The sequence below is a fragment of the Gossypium hirsutum genome, chromosome A08 (assembly GCF_007990345.1).
Source record: "Gossypium hirsutum isolate 1008001.06 chromosome A08, Gossypium_hirsutum_v2.1, whole genome shotgun sequence".
Classification (NCBI taxonomy): Eukaryota; Viridiplantae; Streptophyta; class Magnoliopsida; order Malvales; family Malvaceae; genus Gossypium; species Gossypium hirsutum.
This window is the reverse complement of record NC_053431.1, coordinates 247,922-272,388: the sequence shown is the minus strand read 5'-3', so window position 1 is coordinate 272,388 and position 24,467 is coordinate 247,922. Positions and strand designations below refer to the sequence as shown.

At 32.7% G+C, this 24,467-nt stretch overlaps 5 protein-coding genes, 1 long non-coding RNA gene and 1 pseudogene across 7 annotated transcripts; 4 read left to right on the top strand and 3 right to left on the bottom strand.

Moving 5' to 3' along the window:
• Window positions 1–2,942: 2,942 nt before the first annotated feature.
• Window positions 2,943–3,883, top strand: LOC107938394 (histone H2A). The gene is made up of 2 exons (XM_016871535.2): window positions 2,943–3,382; window positions 3,465–3,883. Exons 1-2 carry the CDS (start codon window positions 3,173–3,175, stop codon window positions 3,705–3,707), a joined length of 453 nt encoding a protein of 150 aa, XP_016727024.1. The 5' UTR covers window positions 2,943–3,172; the 3' UTR covers window positions 3,708–3,883.
• Window positions 3,780–5,628, bottom strand: LOC121204825 (uncharacterized). Of its 2 annotated transcripts, none has more exons than XR_005900007.1 (3): window positions 5,291–5,628; window positions 5,060–5,187; window positions 3,780–4,963 (listed from the first exon to the last, which is right to left on the bottom strand). It is a non-coding gene; the product is annotated as an uncharacterized lncRNA (long non-coding RNA). The 2 variants fall into 2 exon arrangements; XR_005900008.1 differs by having other exon boundaries at window positions 4,699–4,963; window positions 5,060–5,190.
• A 2,373-nt stretch (window positions 5,629–8,001) lies between these two features.
• LOC107938398 (histone H2A) lies at window positions 8,002–8,919 on the top strand. The gene is made up of 2 exons (XM_016871540.2): window positions 8,002–8,416; window positions 8,499–8,919. Exons 1-2 carry the CDS (start codon window positions 8,207–8,209, stop codon window positions 8,739–8,741), a joined length of 453 nt encoding a protein of 150 aa, XP_016727029.1. The 5' UTR covers window positions 8,002–8,206; the 3' UTR covers window positions 8,742–8,919.
• Window positions 8,920–11,488: 2,569 nt separating this feature from the next.
• On the bottom strand, window positions 11,489–12,586 carry LOC107938438 (histone H2B-like). Its single transcript, XM_016871607.2, has one exon. The coding sequence runs from the start codon at window positions 12,116–12,118 to the stop codon at window positions 11,675–11,677; it is 444 nt and encodes a 147-aa protein (XP_016727096.1). The 5' UTR covers window positions 12,119–12,586; the 3' UTR covers window positions 11,489–11,674.
• An 834-nt stretch (window positions 12,587–13,420) lies between these two features.
• Window positions 13,421–15,363, bottom strand: LOC107938437 (60S ribosomal protein L23A). The gene is made up of 4 exons (XM_016871606.2): window positions 15,249–15,363; window positions 15,118–15,161; window positions 13,919–14,276; window positions 13,421–13,720 (listed from the first exon to the last, which is right to left on the bottom strand). Exons 2-4 carry the CDS (start codon window positions 15,128–15,130, stop codon window positions 13,636–13,638), a joined length of 456 nt encoding a protein of 151 aa, XP_016727095.1. The 5' UTR covers window positions 15,131–15,161; window positions 15,249–15,363; the 3' UTR covers window positions 13,421–13,635.
• Window positions 15,349–17,927, top strand: LOC121204577 (UDP-galactose/UDP-glucose transporter 5B-like; annotated as a pseudogene).
• Window positions 17,928–18,821: 894 nt separating this feature from the next.
• On the top strand, window positions 18,822–20,619 carry LOC107938400 (60S ribosomal protein L35). The gene is made up of 4 exons (XM_016871542.2): window positions 18,822–19,035; window positions 19,115–19,250; window positions 19,338–19,494; window positions 20,362–20,619. Exons 1-4 carry the CDS (start codon window positions 19,032–19,034, stop codon window positions 20,434–20,436), a joined length of 372 nt encoding a protein of 123 aa, XP_016727031.1. The 5' UTR covers window positions 18,822–19,031; the 3' UTR covers window positions 20,437–20,619.
• The last annotated feature ends 3,848 nt before the right edge of the window (window positions 20,620–24,467 follow it).

Below are 24,467 nucleotides of genomic sequence, written 5' to 3'. Positions count from 1 at the left end.
AGCCTATGTTGTCATTTAAACAACCCCAATAAAAACCCTAATTGGATAGTACATGAAGAAGGGAAAAAGAAAAAGAAAATAGATTTGAGTGACAATTACCAAAATTTAAATTTATTTTCAAATTCTTTGTTTATCTTTCTCTATTATATTTCTCTCTTTTTAAAACAATCACTTCTCCGAAAAAACTCAATGCGGCTGTTAGCAAACCCTAGAAAGAGGAAGAGAAAATTTCTTCCAATGATCAAAGAGGGGAAATCTAGGTATTATTTTCTTCCCTCCCCCCCCCCCCAATTTTAATCCTTTAATTTCATGAAAGCTGTATTTTTTTTCCGTTTGCTTATTTGTCTCTTTACATTCTTCTTTTTTTTGTATCAAATAATTATTTTTACCTTTCTCATTTGGAAAATTTTTTAAGGGTTTCATTTATCTTGACTTCTTTCTTGAAATTGAAGAGACTGATTTCAGAATTTAGGTTAATTTTGATAGGTTGTTGTTTGATTTTTTTTTATCTTTTAATTCTTTTTGCTTAATGGATAACGAGTATAATCGTCGTGGTTTGGTGGTAAAGCTTAACGAGTATGATAAAACCCAAACTCAAACCTTCAACTTCAAAATCAAACTCTACCAAATGAGATTGGTCTAGATATAGAACACAAAAACAAAAGAAAAAAATAAAGAAAAGAGGGGAAAAGAAATAAGGGACCAGTTTTAGAAGAAGAATAAGACCCTTCTGCTCCTCATGTCCAACGGTCATTTAAATTTGATTTCAATGATAAAATTACAAAATCATTCCAACTAACTATTTTCCGTTACAAAGGTAACGAAAAATTGACATGGCATTTAAACGACCACGTTGGAGCCTATGTTGTCATTTAAATAACCCCGATAAAAACCCTAATTGGATAGTATTATATGGGAAAAAGAAAAAAAATCCTAGTTGAGTGACGGTTACCAAAACTTAAAATTATTTTCAATTTATTTGTTTACATTTCTCTATTATATTTTTCTCTCTTTAGAACAGTCCCTTCATCCAAAAACTCAATGCAATTGTTAACAAATCCTGGAAAGAGGAATATAAGATTTCTTCCAACGATCAAATAGGGAAAATAGAGAGAAAATTTAGGTATTATGTTCTTTTTTTCCCCAATTTTAATCCTTTAATTTTATGAAAGCTGTATTTTTTTCCGTTTCCTTATCTTTCTTTTTGCTTTTTTTGTTTTGTAACAAACAATTATTTTTACCTCATTGATTCCTTTCTTGTTTGAAAAAAAATTTTAAGGGTTTCATTTATCTTTTGATTATTTGACTTCTTTCTTGACATTAAAACAACTTATTTTAGATTTAGGGTTTAATATTTATGGATTGTTGTTTGATTTTTTATATTTAATTTCTTTTTGATTAATAGATAACGAATATAATCGTCGTGGTTTGATGGTAAAGCTTAACAAATATGACAAAACCCAAACCCAAACCCAAACCTTCAACTTCAAAATCAAAATCTATCAAATGAGATTATTTTAAATATAGAAAAAAAGAAAAATAAAATGAAGAAAATGGGGGAAAAGAAAGAAGGGACCAGTTTTAGAAGATGAAGAAGACCCTTTTGCTCCTCATGTCCAACAGCCGTTTAATTTTGATTTTAATGATAAAATAGTCACTCAACTTTTAAAAAACAACAAATCGGTTCTACTAACCATTTTCCGTTACAAACATAATGGTAAATTATCGCGGCATTTAACTAGCCACGTTGGAGTCTATGTTGTTATTTAAACAGCTCCAATAAAAACCCTAACTAGACATTAGAAGAAGAAGAGAAAAAGAAAAAAAAATAGAAATCCAAGTTGAGTGACGGTTACCAAAAATTAAAATTATTTTCAATCTTTTTGTTTATCTTTCTCTGTTGTATTTTTCTCTCTTTAGAATAATCCATTCATCTTTATTAACAAATCCTGAAAAGATGAAGATAATGTTTTTTCCAACAATCAAAGAGAGAAAATAGAGGGGAAATTTAGGTATTATTTTCTTTTTTCTTCCCCCAATTTTAATCATTTGATTTCACGAAAGCTGTATTTTCTCTGTTTGTTTATCTCTCTCTTTGCTTTTTGATTTTGTATCAAACAATTATTTTTACCTCATTATTTTCGTTCTCTTTTGGAAAATAATTTAAGGGTTTCATGTATCTTGACTTCTTTTTTAAAATTGAAGTGACTGATTTTAGAATTGGGGTTTAATTTTTATGGGTTGTTATTTTATTTTTTATCTTTAATTTCTCTTTGCTTAATGGATAACGAGTAGAATCGTTTTAGTAAAGCTTAATGAGTATGATAAAATTCAAACTCAAACCTTCAACTTCAAAATTTAATTCTACCAATTTACAGTAGATCAAATAATAAATTGATTATTCTATTAAATTTTTTTGTCTATTTTTACTCTTAAAAATTGGTCCATATACATTAGCACAATATACACGTGGCACATCAAGAATCACTATTTAATTATTCTATCAGCGTCGCCAATTTTTAATAGTATAAATGGACGATTTTTTAACAGAAATGGACCATTTACTCTTTAATTTAAATGTATATGAATTAATTTATCCATATTTTGAGTAGAGAGAAAAAATGTACCTTCACTTTTAGTAGAAGTGTTTCTATGATAATTTTAACCTTCACTTTCAACTCGTCTGTAGAAGGTAGAATTTAAAAAACTCCTATAATAGTGTATTAAATAATTACCCATAATTATAATTTATTTATTTTAGTTAATCCAATTAATTGAACTTTCAACCTGAAAATTCTAAAATGACGAACAAATATGTCTAACCACAAATGCCTTCAAAAGACCCGAAATTCAGAAGCGGGAAACCAAAAAAATTTGTAAATGGCGCCCAAATTACTTCAGAATGAGATAAAAATTCAAAAAATTGGTAGCTTGTTTCTCATTGGTTGTTTGGGGATCGCACGGATCGCCAATATCTAAATTTGAACCGTCGAGTAAGTTCCCATCTAACGGCACTCATTCCTCGCCCGCTTCACACCATCTCCCCCAAATCCACTGCTATAAAATATCGAGACGTCCCTTCCATTCTTCAGTTCTCCTGTACCAATCAATATCCTCTAATTCTAAAGCTAAGAGTTTTAAGTTAACGAAGCATTTGGGTCGTTTCGAAGTAATGGAAACTTCAGGAAAAGTAAAGAAGGGAGCCGGAGGAAGGAAAGGTGGTGGCCCGAAGAAGAAGCCCGTTTCAAGGTCTGTCAAAGCTGGTCTCCAGTTCCCTGTTGGTAGGATCGGCCGTTATTTGAAGAAAGGAAGGTATTCGCAGCGGGTCGGAACCGGAGCCCCGGTTTACTTGGCTGCTGTTCTTGAGTACTTGGCCGCTGAGGTATATCAAATTAAAATCAGATCCTTTAACTGTGTTTTCGTATACTTGAATTTCGTGTTTCTTAATTTGAATTTGGATTCAGGTTCTGGAATTGGCTGGGAACGCTGCACGTGACAACAAGAAAAACAGGATCATCCCAAGGCACGTTCTACTCGCCGTGAGGAACGACGAAGAATTAGGGAAGCTTCTCGCCGGCGTAACCATCGCTCACGGTGGTGTGTTGCCGAACATCAACCCAGTTCTTTTGCCGAAGAAGACTGAAAAGGCCGCCGGCAAAGAACCCAAATCTCCATCAAAGGCCACCAAGTCTCCTAAGAAAGCTTAATTTGTTTTAACAAAACTAGATTCACAGGGCTTTATTTTTCTTAGTTGTATGTCCTTTTGGGTGATTGTTTTCACAGTGTAGGGGAAGACTGCCTTAAGCAATATGGAAGCATTGTTAGAATCTCATTATGATGTATGTTACTTTAATGGAAATGAAACATCTAGTTTCCTTGAAAAGCATAATTTTGTTTTTTCTTTTTACAATTCAATAAGTATCGTATCAAATAAATACAATATTAAAAATGAAACCTTCGAGATTACTTTAGCCGAAGGGCATAACAACACAACATGCCTATGAGATTCCTTGTTGAAACCACTTCATTGTCGTGGGCATAGTGCCAACAATGTCTGCGAAGTAGGTTTTCATTGGTTGCAAGCTGGTTTTCATTTCTTACCACAAAAAAATATTCAATTTATAAAATTCAATATCCGTTATCGTTTGGGACTTGTTGTTGCCGCTGGTTGCTTCAGTGATCTTCTCCGGTTACTAGGCAAACAAAAACTCTCCTCTCTTCCTTTCATCTCAAATCTCAAGTTAGTTTGGTGTGAATTGGTCATAAACTCTTCAAATCTGGCCTTGAAATTAGGAGCGAATGTCTTTCAATCTCCTTAGACTGTCCAATTGCCTGGTTTGGAGGTATGGTTTTCTTCGTAGTATTGGCGCCGTACCTATTTTCCAAATTTGGAAGGAGGCCAGTGGAGGCTCCAATTCTACTAGATGTGTTTTCTTTTCTCTTAATATTTTTTCTTCATTCTTTTTTCTAACTTATTCTCTTTTTTGTTTTTCAACTTTGGATTGGGGGCTTTTTTTATTTTTAGTGAGTAGTAGGGACTTCAGGTATGATTTTTGAAGGGTGGACAGTAGCGATGGGGTTATGTTTAGGTTGATTTATGGTGGTTGTTATGGGACTTGACATTGGGTTTGACAGTGGAGGAAATGTAGTAATGATGTGAAGGGCACGGTGAAGAATGGTGGCGATGGTGGAGGCTAATGGTGGGTTTAGCTTGCCTAGTATGGTGGTCGAGATAATAATAAATTATAGATAATCATCTGTGTAATTTATCTTAAAATTTAAACAGAAACTAAATCGTTTTACTCAATAGAACCATTTATAATTTTCTCCTATACCAGCACGAACAAAAGATCTTTCAGCTGATAAAAATATCCACAATATAAGATGAAGAAACATCAATAGATAAATAGTTTGCATATACTAAAATACCTTTTTCTAGTGATGAGTTGTTTTATTGACATTCCTACAAGTCCATTGAAAATATATATGTTAGAAATTATGATTTCAACTGCAAAATTAGAAATATAAGAATTATGTGCGAATTTAGAGCATTATTTACCTTCCGACTCCACAACGACAATGTTCAATACCTAAACACTTCAACGAAGAAAATGATTCAATTACATATGGCTCTAGAGTAAACTGAAAATGCCCCAGTTTACTTGGCTGCAGTTCTTGAGTACTTGGCTGCTAAGGTATATCAAATTAAAATCAAATTATTTAACTGTGTTTGGGTATACTTAAATTTCGTGTTTCTTAATTTGGGACAACAAGAAAAATAGGATCATACCAAGGTAGGTGCTACTCGCCGTGAGGAACGACGAAGAATTAGGGAAGCTTCTCGCTGGCGTAACCATCGCTCGTGGTGGCGTATTGCCGAACATCAACCTAGTTCTTTTGCCGAAGAAGACTGAAAAGGCCGCCGGCAAAGAACCCAAATCTCCATCAAAGGCTACCAAGTCTCCTAAGAAAGCTTAATTTGATTGTTAAGAAACATAGTTTAATATGGCTTTATTTTTATTAGTTGTATTTCCTTTGGGATGTTTTAAGCAAACTAGAAAAACTGTTAAGTGTCCCATTATCATGTACGTTACTTTAATGGAAATGAAACATCTAGTTTCTATTCTTGATGTATATTTGTTGGTACAATTTTGTTTTCATCTTTTATAAATAAGATGAAATCATGGAGGCTGCTTGAGCAAAAGGACATGTGTATGAGAAGCAAATTCTCATTGGTTACGAGCACGTTATCACAAGTTCAAATGTAGTACTAACCTAAGCTATAAGATTCTGATAATTTATCATGTGGTATGTACAACCAATACTCACATGATAGCTTCTAAGGGTTCTTCTGATTAGTTGTTGAAGTTATTATTCACATTAAACATTAAAGCGCATGTTTGGTTTGGGAGAATGAAATAAAACTGTAATGAAATAGAGTTGTAATTAGTAATAAAGTTGTTTGATTGAATGAAATGGAATAGATCTGTAATAGTATTATTGTGTTTGGTTTAATATAATATATGTTGTAATAGCATAAGGAAAAAGGCTTAAATAGCCAAATTACCCTTAGCAGAATTTTTTGTTAAATAGATAATTATTGTTATTGTTATTAAATTTTAATAAGATTATTATTAAATATAATTTAATAAAAAAATAATAAATAATTTAGCCATATCTTAACATAATTGTTAATAATATTGAACCAAACACGCTGTAAGTTCAAACATGGACAATATTTTATAATTTATTTATAGGTAAAAAGTATGGTAAATTATACCAACAGTTACTCAACTTTTAAAAAATAACAAAATATTCTTATTAAACAATTTTTATTACAAACGTAACGGTAAATTGACGTGGCATTTGACTGACCAAGTTAGAGTCTATGTTGTCATTTAAACAACTCTATCAGGATTGAGGTTTAATTTTTATGGGTTATTGTTTGACACTCAACTATAAAAAAATAACAAAACATTCCTACTAACTATTTTCCATTACAAATGTAACAAAAAATTGACATGGCATTTAAACGGCCACGTTGGAGCCTATGTTGTCATTTAAACAACCCCGATAAAAACCATAATTGGATAGTATAAGAAGGGAAAAAGAAAAAAATCCAAGTTGAGTGACGGTTACCAAAACTTAAAATTATTTTCAATTTCTTTGTTTATCTTTCTCTCTCTACAACAATCACTCAATTTTCAAAAAACAACTTGGTCCTACTAACCATTTTCCGTTACAAACATAATGGTGAATTGATGCGACATTTAACTAGCCACGCTGGAGTCTATGTTGTCATTTAAACAGCTCCAATAAAAACCCTAACTAGACATTAGAAGAAGAGAAAAGGAAAAAAAAAATCTAAGTTGAGTGACAATTACCAAAAATTAAAATTATTTTCAATCTTTTTGTTTATCTTTCTCTGTTGTATTTTTCTCTCTTTAGAATAATCCATTCATCTAAAAATTCAATACAATTGTTAACAAATCCTGGAAAAATGAAGTTAAAGTTTTTTCCAACGATCAAAGTGAGAAAATAGAGGGGAAATTTAGGTATTATTTTCTTTTTTTTCCCCAATTTTAATACTTTAATTTCATGAAAGTTGTATTTTCTCTATTTGTTTATCTATCTCTTTGCTTATTGGTTTTGTATCGAACAATTATTTTTACCTCATTATTTTCGTTTTCTTTTAGAAAATAATTTAAGGGTTTTATGTATCTTGACTTCTTTTTTAAAATTGAAGTCATTGATTTTAGAATTGAGGTTTAATTTTTATGGGTTGTTGTCTCATTTTTTATCTTTAATTTCTTTTTACTTAATGGATAACGAGTAGAATCGCTTTGGTTTGGTGGTAAATCTTAATGAGTATGATAAAACCCAAACTCAAACCTTCCACTTCTAAATTTAATTCTACCATTTTACACTAGATCAAATAGTACATTGATTATTCTATTAAAATTTTTTTGTCTATTTTTACTCTTAAAAATTGATTCATATACATTAACATAATATACACGTGGCATATCAAGAATCACTATTTAGTTATTCTATCATTGTCGCCAATTTTTAACAGTATAAATGAATAAATTTTTAAAAGAAATGAATAATTTACTTTTTAACTTAAATGTATACGAATTAATTTATCCATATTTTGAGCTGAGAAACAAAAATATACCTTCACTCTTAGTAGAAGTGTCTCTATAGTATTTTAACCTTCACTTTCAACTCACCTGTAGAGTTTAAAAAACTCCGATTATAGTGTATTAAATAATTACCCATAATTATAATTTAATATTTTTTAGTAATTGAACTTTCAACCTGAAAATTCTAAAATGACGAACAAATATGTCTAACCACAAATGCCTTCAAAAGAACCCGAAATTCAGAAGCGGGAAACCAAAAAATTTGTAAATGGCGCCCAAATTACTTCAGAATGAGATAAAAATTCAAAAAATTGATAGTTTGTTTCTCATTGGTTGTTTGGAGATCGCACGGATCGCCAATATCTAAATTTGAACCGTCGAATAAGTTCCCATCTAACGGCACTCATTCCTCGCCTGCTTCACACCATCTCCACCAAATCCACTGCTATAAAATACCGAGACGTCCATTCCATTCTTCAGTTCTCCTGTACCAATCAATATCCTCTAATTCTAAAGCTAAGAGTTTTAAGTTAACGAAGCATTTGGGTCGTTTCGAAGTAATGGAAACTTCAGGAAAAGTAAAGAAGGGAGCCGGAGGAAGGAAAGGTGGTGGCCCGAAGAAGAAGCCCGTTTCAAGGTCTGTCAAAGCTGGTCTCCAGTTCCCCGTTGGTAGGATCGGCCGTTACTTGAAGAAAGGAAGGTATTCACAGCGTGTTGGAACCGGAGCCCCGGTTTACTTGGCTGCTGTTCTTGAGTACTTGGCTGCTGAGGTATATCAAATTAAATTGAAATCCTTTAACTGTGTTTTCGTATACTTGAATTTCGTGTTTCTCAATTTGAATTTGGATTCAGGTCCTGGAATTGGCTGGGAACGCTGCACGTGACAACAAGAAAAACAGGATCATCCCAAGGCACGTTCTACTTGCCGTGAGGAACGACGAAGAATTAGGGAAGCTTCTCGCCGGCGTAACAATCGCTCACGGTGGTGTGTTGCCGAACATCAACCCAGTTCTTTTGCCGAAGAAGACTGAAAAGGCCGCCGGCAAAGAACCCAAATCTCCATCAAAGGCCACCAAGTCTCCTAAGAAAGCTTAATTTGTTTTAAAAAAGACTAGATCCACAGGGCTTTATTTTTCTTAGTTGTATGTCCTTTTGGGGGGATTGTTTTCATAGTGTAGGGGAAGAATGCTGTAAGCAAATTGGAGGAATTGTTAGAATGTTATCATGATGTATGTTACTTTAATGGAAATGAAACATCTAGTTTCTTTGAAAAGCGTAAATTTGTTTTGGTTTTTACAATTCAATAAGCATTGTATCAAGTAAATACAATATTAAAAATGAAACCTTCGAGATTACTTTAGCCGAAGGGCATAATAACACAACAAGCCTATGAGATTCCTTGTTGAAACCACTTCATTGTCATGGGCATAGTGCCACCAATGTCTGTGAAATAGGTTTTCATTGGTTGCAAGCACACAAAAATATTCAATTTATAAAATTTCCGCACAATATTTGATTTTGTTAGATGGAAATTTTGCCTCCAAAAAAAATTCGTTTCGTCCTCAATCAAAATTCAATATCCGTTATCGTTCGAGATTTGCAGTTGCCGCTGCTTGCTCCATTGATCTTCTCCCGCGACTAGGCATACAAAAACTCTTTTCTCTTCCTTTTCATCTCAAGTCTCAAGTTAGTTTGGTGTGAATTTGCCATAAACTCTACATTAGTTTGGTGTGAATTGGCTATAAACTCTTCAAATCTTGCCTTGAAATTAGGAGTGAGTGACTTTCAATCTCCTTAGACTGTCCAATTGCCTGGTTTGGAGGTATGGTGTTTTTCATGGTATTGGCGCCGTACCTATTTTTCAAATTTGAAAGGAGACCTGTGGAAGCTCCGATTTTATCAGATGTTTTTTCTTTTCTCTTAATATGTTTTCTTCATTCTTTTTTCTGACTTATTCTCTTTTTTGTTTTTCAACTTTGGACTGGGGGCTTTTTTTATGTTTAGTGAGTAGTAGGGACTTTAGGTATGATTTTTGAAGGGTGGACTGTAGCGATGGGGTTATGTTTAGGGCAGGGTGAAGAATGGTGGCGATGGTGGAGGCTAATGGTGGGTTTAGCTGTTGACTAGTGTGGTGGTTGAGATGATAATAAATTAATAGGTAGTCGTGTGTTTAGTTCATCCTAAATTTTAAATAGAAGTTAAATCGTTTTACTCAATGTAATTATTTATAATTATCTCCTTTACTACTAACAAAAGATCTTTATATCCACAATATAAGATGAAGAAACTTCAATAGATAAAATGGTTTGCATATACTAAAATACCTTTTTCTAGTGATGAGTTGTTTTATTGACGTTCCTACAAGTCCATTAAAAATATATTTGTTAGAAATTATGATTTTAACTGCAAAATTATGTTTGAGTTTAGAGCATTAAGTTCGACTCTACAACGACAATGTTTAATACCTAAATACTTCAACCAAGAAAAAGCTTCAATTACATGTGAGCCTAGAGTAAACTGAAAATGCCCCACAATGATCCTTTAATATTGTGGAATCCTTCTTACGCTTGGTCCATCCAGACACCTCTGTGTGGCCAACTCCAAGCAAGTCTCTCCCTATTTCAATTGTATAAATGTATAAAAATTAGTGATATAATAAACAACACTGTACTGGTACATACATACATTTAATTGGGTTAATATGTAGTTTATCTCAAAGTTTTTAGTTGATTTTTTTTGGTACCTAATTAGTACTTGAATTTGAAATATCTCACTAACGTTGTTAACAACATTATTTTTTAAGGATTAATATGTAGTTTGCCTTCTTAAACTTGTCTAGAAAAAGTATATTTTTAAAAAAATTAATTAACATATTTTAATAATTTTTAATTTATGTTCATCAAGTGTCATACTGAGAGTTTATTATGTGTTACTATCGAATTGATTACAAAAAAATATGTTAACACAAACTAATGGTGTTAGTGTGAAAATAATACTTTGAGTGACAAAATACGAATTCAAGTATCAACTAAATACTTCTAAATAAAATTAGAAGACAAACTATATATAATCTATCTAATACGATATGAAGGATTCTAATCATCCAACAATTTTCTACACTAAAAGGTTATGGACCTCTCAAAGAGGATTTCTTGGACAAATATGATTTTCATTACACATGGACAAATATTCTCACCCACTGATGTATTTAATGCTAAAATCAGACCTACTATTAATGTGAGAATTTCAGTCTCTAAAATAGAATTTGTGACTTAAATTAAAGCTATGAAACAAGTAATTGGTAAATCAAAATTGGAATTAATCAAATTCAACGAATTAGAAGCTTTTGCACTATTTACTTTTGATCTCGATAAAGTTACTCGGAATCAATTGAGACTAGATCAATAATTACGTGCTACTATTCATAATTAACAGAATAAAAACTGGACGAGTAGAAAATCTTGATATGTCACAAAATATTCACAAAAAATCTTGATATGCTCAATTAATAAATAACATTTAAATTTACTATATGAATAAAGATTATCCTAACAACATCTCTAGCTAACGATATTTAGCTAAAATTGTTTGTTCGTATACCACACATTTACTTACAACACAATCTGATAATAAACCAATCAAAGATTCCATTAGTAACTTCTAAACCAAATGGATCAACATTCGAAGAATGGGACTAAATTCCAAATGGATCAACATCAGTAAGGGGGCTGAGCTTTAAGTCCAACAAGCTGGAAATAAGTGAGGCATGTGCAATTCTGACACATTAGGCTCGAATTCCAATGCTTTTTTGTTAAAGTGCTCTGTTAAATTTTCCAAGAAAATATGCTAAATTTTAGTATTTAATTGCATTCAATTCTAACATGTTCAAATCAAGATCGAGCAGATCCATCTTCAAAATACACACGGAATCATATAACAGAAGAGCAGAATGATTCACAACGGTACAGAAAAACAACGCGATCTACTGTTAAAATGAAAACCCTAACACTAACCACAAATCACATTTTTCAAGAAGAAGTAAACTTGGTGACGGCCTTGGTCCCTTCAGAAACGGCGTGTTTCGCAAGCTCACCGGGAAGTACAAGCCTAACAGCGGTCTGGATTTCCCTGGAAGTGATGGTAGGCTTCTTGTTGTACCTTGCGAGCCTAGACGCTTCTTGGGCAAGCTTTTCAAAGATATCATTGATGAAGCTGTTCATGATTCCCATAGCTTTGCTTGAGATACCGATATCAGGGTGAACTTGCTTCAAGACCTTGAAGATGTAGATCTTGTAGGTCTCAGTACTCTTCTTGGCCCTCTTCTTCTTCTTGTCTCCGGCCGCAGCTCCGCCTTCCTTGGGAAGCTTTTTGCCTGCCTTTGGCTTCTTCTCGGCGGGGGCTTTCTCAGCTACCGTCTTCTTCTCCTCAGCTGGCTTCTTCTCAGCTGGCTTCTTCTCAGCTTTTGGTGCCATTGTCTTGTTCTTAGTGTTTATTTGTGTTCCGGGTAAAGAATGAGAGAATGCTGAAATTCGAAGGAAAATAAGATTTGATATTTGCGATGGAAAGTTAGGCGGTCATTATATAAACAGTAGTGGCGCGGTAATTGGATTTTCAACATTCACGGGGATCGATGACGTGGTACATTTGAACCGTTGGATGGATTGAGTACTCAGAGTGAGTTGACGGTGGAGATGGTTCGGATGTTTTGTGATCCCATTTTAGAGACGCGGATTGCTGACTTGGCGTTGTGTTTGCGTCTTTGGATTATGGTTGACGAAAAGGGCAAATGGGCGGATGACATCAGATAGGCGCCGTTGCGCGGGAGACGGGCGGCTTCCGCAACCTCCAAAATTTTCAGTATAATTATAAAAAAAAAAATTATCTTTCCAGTATCACGGTTTAAAAGAATTGACATAATTTAGCTTCTATTTAGACAAATAACAAATTTTTTTATCGAGGACAAACAACATAGTTTTGCTGATTATTATGCACTCACTTGGTGTTAAAGCGCGCCACATCAAATAAGTGCTTTTTTTTTTCTTTAACGTTAAATGCCACTTAACCGGTTGGCTACGGTAACTTCTTTGGTAAAAGTTATTAAGAATTAGATTTTATTTTATTTTTTATTTAAATATAAATAATTTATTTATTAAATTTTCATTTACTTCACCGCATATTAAAAAATTATCAATTTTTTTATAAAATTCATAAAATTCTATCTATTTAAACAAAATTAGTCTTTATAAATTAATATGAAGTACACATGACATCTGTCACTGTTTGTTTTGTTCTATCTACCACGTAAGTACTTAATAGTAAAAATGAATAAAATTTTAACTAATTAATTTACTATTTAATCTAATATACAAAGATTAATTTGCTCATTTTTAATAGATGAAACAAACTATAATCTAAATTTTAGTTTAGAGATCGCCATGATACTTTTATCAATTTTATTCAACACTTTTGACCACAAATATAATTCCTAAATGTTCACACCCTTCATAAAAAATTCGAAACTTTAGATAGATGTAAAAACATTATTTATCAAGAAGTATTTAGTATGATGGTAAGATATATTATATTTCTAAAGAAAGAATGTAAATTCAATTTTTAAAAACAATATTATTGAAACTGAGTTTATGTGTAGATAGATAGTGCGGTGCGATAAATTCAGTTTATTTTTTGTCTCATGCTACAACATCGTTAATTCATCCAAACCAACCAAGCCTAATATGAAGGAATAGGAGGAAAAGAAGAAGCTAAAGCCAGCATTGGAGCACTGAATCATCATTACCAATATATATATATGTCAAAACAAGTCAATTAAAAGTGAAAACTCATCAAGTTGGAGTTACGCATGGCTACAATCTTTAAGAGCTAAAACTAAAACTCAATGTTCAGAAGTCTCACTGCATAATTACTCTTTTGAACCAAAACAAAATTAAATGCTCGAAACAAGGTAGCTAGATACAGAACGACGACACGCTTAGATAATTCCGATTTTGTTTGCCACGTCCAAGGCATCATAATCAGGTGTCAACCTAACGTATGCCTTCTTCGTGCCATCAGGCCTGGATTCATAAGAAACACGACAATAACAATTAACGGCCGCAAAGCATGAAAGAAGACAAGAAATCCAATAACAGGCATACGCAATGTATCATTCTTTTGAATAACTTACTGGTCTACAACTGCGTGCGAACAAATGATAATATCAAACGATAGAACATCCTGAGCTATGAAACAAAAGACTGGATAAAAACTTTTACCTGATCAAGGTGTTTACTTTCTTGGCTTGAATATCGTACATCTTCTTTACAGCATCCTTTATCTTCTTCTTGTCAGCACGAATGTCAACAATGAAAACCAAAGTGTTATTGTCTTCAATCTTCTTCATTGCTGACTCAGTTGTGAGGGGAAACTTACGGATCTGATAATGATCAAGCTTGTTCCTCGGTGGAGCACTAATGCGGGGATATTTAGGGTTCCTGTCCTTCTTCAATGTCTTTGGCCTATGGAATGTAACCTTTGTTCGGATCTTCTTTGCTTTCTTCTTAAAAGTGACACCGGATTTCACTGCTTTAGCAGCTTTCAAGGCCTGTGCCTTCGGATCTCCTTTCTTCTCGACTGCGTAATATACAACAATCGGTGTAATTAACGAACAGGAGCTATGAATACCAATGTTCCTTCAACTCTTTCATACATGGATATAGGCATATGGCCCTCAGATAACTCTCTAAATACACGAAAATGACTTTAAAAAAACTGCAAATATCTATGTCGTACATATACTCGCACCTGACACACACCTGAGAGAGAGTAACATAAACACAGGCTGATACCAAGGGGCAGACAGGGGCCAGAGCCCCCAAAATGGGAAAATTTCAATTCTAACCCCTTATATATGATCAAATTATAAATCAATATAAAGGAAAATTATGCTTTGGCCCCCTCAAAAAATGAAAAAAAAAAGTATACCTAATCCTTTCAAAAATTATAAAATCATAAACTAATACATGATAAAATCTATATTTGACATCTCAAAAATTATAATTCAATTTTGGCCCCTAAAATAAATTCTGGATTCCCCCCTGCATAGACAAATGCCACTGCAAAAATAATATCCAACACAAATCACTTCAAAAGAAATTGTAACTGGCTGGCCTCTAGTGATATTCAAAGAGGGCAGCAACTACATATTCCAATAAAAAACAATGAACCATAATAAACCCAAAGATACAACTTTTAAAACTATAAAAACAATGAACCAATAATATAAACCTTTAGCTTTGATGCATTTTGCTTGAGAGACATCATCAAGTTCATAATTACATCCAATGAAACTAAAGTTAACTTTGAGCTCATTTTGAATTTTCCCATGAAGCACAATAGTAAAGAAGAATACTCATATTTAGTGAGAGCGAAAGTAATTCAAAATCAGTAAAAGCTAAAATCCAAATTGAAATACCTTTTGGGGCCATTGCTTGCTGCTTCCTCAAAACCTTCTAAAATCTAAACAATAAATGAATTGCAGACAAAAAAAGTTTAGAAATTTTGTTTTTAAAAAAACAATCGAAAGAGGAGAGAAATGAGAAGGACCTGTCAATGGAGAAGCTAATGAGTCGTCTAGAGTTAGATGTCGATGGGAAGAGTGGAGAAGATGAGGCGGTTCGGGTTCTCGAACTTACTTTAATGTCCAATGGGCGCTGCTAACCTGGGTTCATTTCGTATGGGCCTGATTTTTTTTCCGTAAATATGTTTTGGGTAAACTACACCTAGTATCACTAAACTATTGGTAAGTTTATTTTTTAGTTATTCAGCTTTTAAAAGTTACAAAATGGTCATCAAATGACTCAAAAGTTTTCATTTAAGTCAATAGGCTGTTGAAATCATTGTTGTATGATCTTTTTTGTTCGTATCGTCTACACCAATCGAAAACTCTCATTCTCTTTTCCTTCTGCAGTTTATTTTTTTATAAAACAACTTTAAACGTTACGAATTTGCCTATTAAAATCCAAATAACTTTTTTCTTCGATCTTTGATACTAATTTTCGGATCAACTTAGGTCTAAGGTATGTTATTCTACTCGTAGATAGTTACTAATCCATCATGCTAATTGTCAAATAATCGCTTGGAGCTTACTAGTCAAATTTAAAAAAAAAAAATTAATAGCCCAATGATTTGAATAAAAACTTTTGAATAGTTTAGTGACTTAAATAAAAAAAACTTTAAATAGTTCAATGAAAATTTTATAATTTTTGAAGTTGAGTGACTAAAACGTAAATTTACTAATATTTTAGCAACCATTACCGACTACGAAGGGGTGACAGAGAACAAAACATGGAAAGGATTTTTTGCTTTCAGTGGAATCACGGTTACTCTTGTTATCTATGGAATTTTACAGGTTCAGTGTTTTTTTTTTCTCCCGAAAGAAAAATTAATTAAATCTTTATAAGCTGTAAGCAAGTTGATCTTTATAAGGCCTAGTCGGAGCTATGCCTAAAAGACATACTAAAAAAAGTTGACTATGGTAGTAACGCCATGATCATCCTTCAAGGGAGAGTTGTGTAAATACTTGTTAACATCTGTTTTTTCCAGTCATGTTTAGTGCATGTGGATTGGTTTCTTCTGTTGAAGGTGTTAATGGAAGTTTACTTTCCTGCAGGAAAAGATCATGACTCATGAGAGTCCCGTATGGGGTAACCAATGAATATTTGAAGTACTCGTTATTTCTCCTTTTCTGCAACCGCATCACACCATCTGCTGTCTCACTGGTTCTTTATTGGTATGTAAACTGCTATAGGCAAGTTGCTCCGACTATTTATGCTATCCATTTCGCTTTTTGGCTAAAACATTGCCTTATGCCCTTGTGAAATAGCCAAGAAACGAACCATATTGCGTAAAAGATGGCAAGATTGTCTGACATATTCTAATACTTTGATTTTCCCCTCTTTAGTCTATAAGTACGCCCTTATATCAGTATAAAACATCCTAACCACAACATGTCAGTATGAGGTAGTACAAGTGTTCAATACTATTATGTTGCACTGTACAGTACATTTTAATCATCTCAACATTTGTATTTGAATATAAAATTTCTGAAAAAGAACCTTCAGATATCGTGTTTGTATGATAATTTTAATGATGGCAACCCTGTGATCCAGGCCCTCAAGTAGTCAGCTTTCCAGTCCAGACTCTTGCTAAATGTGCACAAATGATATTTTGAAATGGTTCTGTAAGTTTCGGGATGCATGTGTTACAACCAATGGATGGTTAATGTCAGTCCCCCTTATTTGTTGTTACGGTTTTAAGTGGCAAACTGTACTTATAAATCTCTCTCTCTGGTGCAGATTTGGGGCACTTTCATCATGCAGGAGACATATAAGGGCTTTGACTATTTGGTGGCTTTTTTGGTAACCCTAGGTTGCTCAGTATTTATACTATTTCCGGTAAAATTCTGGTCTTTGTCAACAGGGCTCATTTTGTTTACATGATTTCTTTTGTTTATGCTTTATATAAGAGTTTGAATAGTGGAAGGGGTACTTTTGGATATATATATATATTATATTTTTGAGTTGAACCATACTACTTAGCTTGCTCTATTTCATGGTTGCTGTCATACATGATGCATTGCTATAGATGAAGGGAATCTTCTTTTTGATGGTTGCTGTCGTAGATGATCAAATGTTTTATAGTTTCACCTTTAACTCTGATTTGTTTGCCTTGCATTTTTCTGATTGATTACTGATTGTGATCAACTTTTCGTGGTTTTGTTTAGGTCTTATATTACAGGAACATTTACTTCCACCTTGATATTGCTCTACTTTCCACTGTTAGTGATTGGATAGGCTTAAACCGATGATAAGATCATCAGTTTCGAATTCCGGAACAGCCAGTCAATTTTTTATTTCTTATACGATCCGTACATTCGGTGCCCTCAGGTTTGCTGCCATAATGAGACGAGACAAGTATCATCCAAAGTTCATTCTTTCGTTTCTCGTAATGCTATATTTTCCGACGGATGGTGATTCCTCCACTCTGTTGTTCAAGCTGGTGAGCGTCATGCTTTCATATGTGTGGTTCGGCCATCCCCCTAGTTGGGAACAATGGATTGGAGCGGTAAGTCTCGGCAAACATTTCGTTCTACATTCTTGTCTATTTCAGGTCATAGTGTTTGGCTCCGTGTATACGAAGAACTTGAAAAATACATCATTGAAATCCCCTCCTCCACAACAAACACAAAATGGAGCTTCTTGTACTGTGAAAAAGATTGCTTAATATCTTCAGGTCCGATTTCACACCAATTACCACATCTAATTCTTTTGTGATTCGAGTTTGCCAATGGTTTAAGAGAAATCCAGCTGCAACATCGAATATGAAGAAATCGAAATTTTTGAGGGAAGAGGAATTTTTCTTGAAGGCTATGGATAGATAGTCCACCCAGCACCACTTTCATTTATGTGTGTTTTGTTTACAAAAAGGAATGTATGTGCAACTGCTCCGGCATATGGATTCAGGGTTTAGCTAAGTTGTCTATACAAATTATTCTTTAGATAACATATCCCACAACTTCGGGTTTAGACCTAGCATTTATTAGAGTTTTATTTGCTTGAGAGATATGTTGTTGCCTTTCATTCAATAAATATCAATTTATAAAATGTTGATTCAATTATAAAAAATTACAAAACAGTCATCTGATTATTTTTTCTATACAAACAACATGAGTGCAATGGTAAAACACATTGCACTCTTAGGAAGAAAACGCATATTTGAATCTTTGAGATATGGACAGTAAAAACCTTTTTTTCAAGAGTAAACCACAGTAGAGATTACTCAACTATGAAAAGTTACAAAATGGTCATCGAACTATGTTTTTTTTTTATTTTGGTCACCGTATTATGAAAAGTTACAATATGATTATTTAGACTAACGTAAAAATAGAAACACCCAAAAGTCCAAGATAATTAGGTGACCAAAAAAGATAAAATTAAATAATTGAGTGACTATTTTGTAACTTTTTATAATTAGGTGATCCAAAAAAGAAAAAAAATTATAGTTAAATGATTACTAGTATAGTTTTCCCTTTTCTCTATGGAGTAGTTAAATCTTAGATATATTATGGGCTTAAGTCCACCTTTAATTTCCATTTGCATTTTGGGTTCTTCAGTTTGTTTCTTTTACAACCAATTTGGACATTAAAAGGCATAAAAGAGATAGGCTTTCATGAACCCAGAACAATATTCAAAGCCCAAGAAAAAAATTTAAAGTAGCCTTCACACATCTGATGCAAATTAGGGTTTTCTGGGAAGCCGATATTAAAGCCTTCATCGCTGCACTTTTCACACCTTCTTCACTTCACAGAGAAAACAGAGGCAGGCAGCCATGGGTAAACATCAATAACAGAAATCCCATTTTTTGATTTGTCAATGTTTATTATTTTTAATCTATTGTTTCATTGTTTATAGCAAGGATCAAGGTGCACGAGTTAAGGAACAAATCAAAGACAGAGCTGTTGAGTCAGCTCAAGGATTTAAAAGCCGAACTTTCTCTCCTTCGTGTTGCCAAGGTCACTGGTGGTGCCCCCAATAAGCTCTCCAAGATGTAACTCAATTCCTACTTTTTCCTTATCATTTTTTCATTGTTTTATTATGGGTTTTGATCTGTTCTTCGTGGGTTCTATTTTTTTAGTAAGGTGGTGAGGCTATCCATTGCACAAGTATTGACGGTGATATCCCAAAAACAGAAGGCTGCTTTGAGGGAAGCTTATAAGAACAAGAAGTTTTTGCCTCTTGATCTCCGTCCCAAGAAGACCAGAGCTATTCGCCGCCGCCTTACCAAGCACCAGGTTAGCTATGGATCATCTTCATTATGGTTGACTTAGCTTAACAGCTTTTGTTACCTAATTTATTGGCATTTCATGATTTAATAACTATGTTTATTTTTGCATATGAACTCAAGGTTTTTGATTTTGTTGTTATGGACATGTTTATATGCTTTTATTTTAGCTATTTTAGTTGGGAATTTTCTCTTCTTTTACAAATGAAGGAAGACACTCGTAAAAGTGAAATAATCTTGGCTTGGTACTATGTTTAATGATCAAATTAAAACTGGTCAAATTGCATTAAAGGTTCCTGTACTCTGAGATTTGGTTTAGCCCTCTATTATAATTCAATAATTTTTAATCATTCTAGTTTTCGAAATTTGGGCTTCAGTCTCGAGGTTAACTTTGTTTCATGGTTTTTTTAATTTAAAATATATGGTGAGATGATGCATATCCTTTGCATTGTTTTGTATAGTTTGACGATTATTGTACATTCCTTAAGGGGGTATATGTTATGTCATCACGTTTGATTGATTTAATCGAATGAGTTGGCTACTTGGTTTTAGGATTGAAAATACATATTTTGAGAATTAGAGGTACTAGAAATGATCAAATTATAGTAAGAATCAATCTGCCAAAAATGTATGGTACGGTAACCTTCTATAGAATTTGACCATTAAAAGCTTATTTATGTTTTTTTTATCAAGAACATGTTTATTTTCTCCAAGTCTCTTAAAAAATTTTGTATATCGCTCCTCCCTTTCTCCTATACTAAATCGATCAACCATCATAACTGCATGTCATTACACATTTTTTATTTGGTCACTAGATTTCCACGATAGTTATATCTGTTGCTTTTGATATTGACCTCTTATGTTTTGTTGTACACAGCAATCTTTGAAAACCGAGCGGGAGAAAAAGAAGGAGATGTACTTTCCGATGAGGAAGTATGCCATTAAGGTATAAGCTTGAAATTTGACTTAGGATGGATACCTTTATGTTAGTTTCAAAGTGACTACTCGAGGTTATTGTTGAAGTTTTGTGTTGTTGAATTTTCGTTTTCTTCATAACATTCCCTATTATGTTTAAGTTTCTTACAATTCTGAATTATGGAGTATAAAGAGTGTTGGTTAGGCCTTTCTTTTATAATTCTATGGCTTACTGTTTGCTTTTATCATGCTTGGTCGAGGAAGATTGAAGGGTTAGTGCCCAAATTCACTTGAGTACTAGCAATGCAAACCTTAGAGATTTTTATACTAACTCTTAAAGCAGAAAATATTGTGCAAAGTTTACAGTCTTGAAAGATTATTGTAGATGAAGTAGAACGCATTCATTAGATCTTATGAATCTCACATATTTCAACTGAATGGTGGACAATGATCGGTTAATAAGCTAAAATGAATGTTACTCTAGACTCCAGTGTGAATATCGGATACAGGGACGAATAGGAATGCCTAGTTTTTCTTTTGTGGGCCATTTTTAAGTGTAGGAGACATTAATTCAAGAGAAACGAAGTGATAGTAACATGGGGTAAATTCCGTCTTGCCATAAGCCTAAAGCCTAAATATAAAGAATTTGAGCAGCATGGGCTACATTCCCTCTTATAAGCGATATTTATGGCAGTCACTACGTAAACCGAAGTGTTAAAAGTGTAGGGCCGTAAAAGAAATAGGCTTAAATGAATGTTGATGTTGGTTTATTTATTTTTAAAATTGTTTTTCTTAAAAACAAATAATTAAAAATATGTTTATGAATAATAACAAATAAATTATAATTTAACATATTTCTTATTTTTTAGATAAAAAATAAGCACAAAATTTAATGGTTATGTTATTAATAAAATAAAATAAGCGCAAACAATAATAATTTTAATCATATGATAATCATTTCATACAGTTTTAAACCGTATGACTCTCATTTTCATCTTTGATAATGTATAAAAAACGATTTATTAAACAAATATAAGCGAGATTGTCTATGAATTTTATGTGTTTAGTGTATTTATTTATGTTTATTTATTTAACTTAGTAAGTGAAAAAAACCGATGGTTATTCATTTAGAGCATTATTAGGGCGCTTGGAATCAAACAAGCTGCACTGCTACACCGTAAGCAAAGCTTGGACCAAAAGAGATTTACGCAGTCTATCTTTGTCCCCTGATAATGCAGATTTTCTGTCAGTGACAGCAAAGCTAAATGATTCATGGGTATGCAGAAATGGTATGGAGATACATGGCTCCTATATGGTGGCACTAATAGTTTATATTTTACTATATTGCTTATGTTACTCGGATTTGTACATAAATATATATATTTACATATATCCAAGCTAGAGCTACAAAATTTTATTACAATTACCCACTAGCTGGGGTCCTTTGTACGTGAAAAAAAAAAGCATATATTCTGTATAAGACATTTATAAGACAAAGCATGTCTCCAATTCCAATCAATAATACAAAAATTGCCAGTTGCTTTCAAGTTTTTTGACCATTAAAATGGCCCTTTCTAGCTCCCACCACTCCCTACTAGCAGTAGCTACACCTATTTCATATTGGGTGAGTCAATGATCAACAAAAACCGCCCATTCACTAAGACTGCAACACTGGATCCTTTTCGATATGATCATACTCATTGTGTGTATATATATATATAATGATCTTATAATTGCATAAATTTGGAAAAAAAAATGAAAAATAGGAATAAGATAATTGATATCTATATGACTTTTGAGAATAGAAAAAGAATGACATCAACATGTGGTAGAGCATAGTGATTTAAAGAAAGACACATTGTCTGGGAACATTCATTTTTAAACCATGTGAATAGCTATTAGGGATGGTGGCTTTTGTTTTGGACTTTACTTACTATGCTTGTTTCGCCTCCACGTGACTTCAATTCTATTGTTACCTTTTTTTTGTCTCGCGGATATTTGATACTCGTATTATAGTCGGATTAATTTGTAGTGTACTGGGGATAAAGTTTTCCTAACACTAATTTAAATTTGAAAATTCGTTTTAAGTGATCAAACTTTTTATCAGTTAACTCCGTGCTTGTAAGGTTAGCTAATTTTAAGGATAGACCCTTAAAGTATAAAGCTTTTCTTGCTTCCTTCAATGTTAAGTACTTTTTTTTTCTTTCTCTTGCAGTTTTGATTGTAATAAAAATAAATGAATAACAGAATGGGTTAAGATAATATTTGGGTTAGTGGTTTCACAAAAAAAAAGGGTTAGTGGCTACAAATCTTCATGTATTTTAACAATATTATTAATGTATTACATGTAGTTTCAATTTGTCCAATATGATACTTGAACTTTTATCTCGTTTATTGTTTTGATACTTAATTTTAACGGTGTTAAATGCTGACATTATTTGAAAAGTGATCTAATCATGGGATGCTACATGGCACTACATAAAAAAACCCGTCAGCCAAAGTAAAGGACTTCAAAACTTTTAACAAAAAAAATAAAATTAAGTTTCATTCCCCTAACCTAAACTCTCTAAACGATCCTGATCTCTTTGTTTCTGTCGTCTAGTTTTGTCTCTAAACTTTTCATTCTTTTGACCTCTCTTTATCGAAATGATCCTTTACTTCCCATTTTCCTTTTTTATCAAACTGGATTCACAGGATCCATAGAGAACTACCTCAATCCATCGATTTTGCCATATGATTGTCACATTACTTCGGTCGTAGCTTCTTCATGGCTAGACACACCTCTTCATTGTTGAGATCGTTTATGTGAAGGGTAAAACTTCAAGAGCTATTTTTTCATGTTCCTGATACAGAAGAATAAATTGACAGGGAACAAAAGGGAAAAGGAGAGAAGAAGAAAGAAACAAGTTTTCTAATATTTTCCTTGGATGATCAACGACTAACTCTTGTCAGCCTTAAATAGCCAATCAGAGAAGGCAGTTACAAAATGGATTTCCAAGTCATTACTAAAGGTTGTTATAACAACCAAGTGATATGCACCGTATCACTTAAGTTTTAATATGCCCAAAACGGGAGTATCATTTAACCTTACCCTTTCATTTTCAAGGATGAAAAGAAGCAAAACCTCCTCTAAAGCTCCATTAAGTTCTCCCAAGTGGCATCCTTTGGAAAAACGTTTGTCTACTCAATCAAGACCTAATTCACTGCCCTGTGTCCTTTCTTTACCATACGACAATCAATGATTCAAGTATTGCCCTCGTGTTGAAATTGCATAGTTAGACTTAAACCTTATAGTCAAACATAGTAAGAAATTGGGACAAAGAAAAACTCAAGTACCGTATTAAATTTTAAAACCAAACTTAGATATCAAACGGTACATTAACCTTAACAAAATTGTATCTTATGCTAATTACACTAGCTTTTTCAACCAAATATACTAATTAATTTATTATACTTCCACTCATTTCTATTCCACACAAATCATTTTCCACTCCACTTATAATTAAATTGACTTTGAATTATATATTTTTATATATTTTCATAATTTTAAATCAAACTAAAACAAAGACCCATTCTAGAAGCTCACATCAACTCTCAAAATTTGTTTATTTTAAATATTATTTCTTTCTTATTTACATTTGACTTTGACCTTTTCACTCCTTTGTTTCTTAATTTCTATCATTTAAATATATTATACGATATATACCAAAAAAAAACTATATAATAAATGCTTAATTTGCCTAGAAGCAATCGGCATGTTACATGCTATTATCAAATAATTAGCACAAAAATTAAAAAAAATTAATTTTAATATAAATTGCTTGATAATGACATGAATATGATCACTTAATTCGTACAGAAAAATTGACTTCTATGGTCTTTGTACCCACTAAAAAAATCTGTCCATTTAGTCACACAAAAAAATTAAAAATAAATTTTAAAAAATAATCTGTCAACATATGTTTCAAATTAAAATAATAATTTTTTTTGATAATTATTAGAAAAAAAAATATTAATGAAAGTTTTAAGGGCACATTTTAAATGTTACTATATAATAATGTATTCACA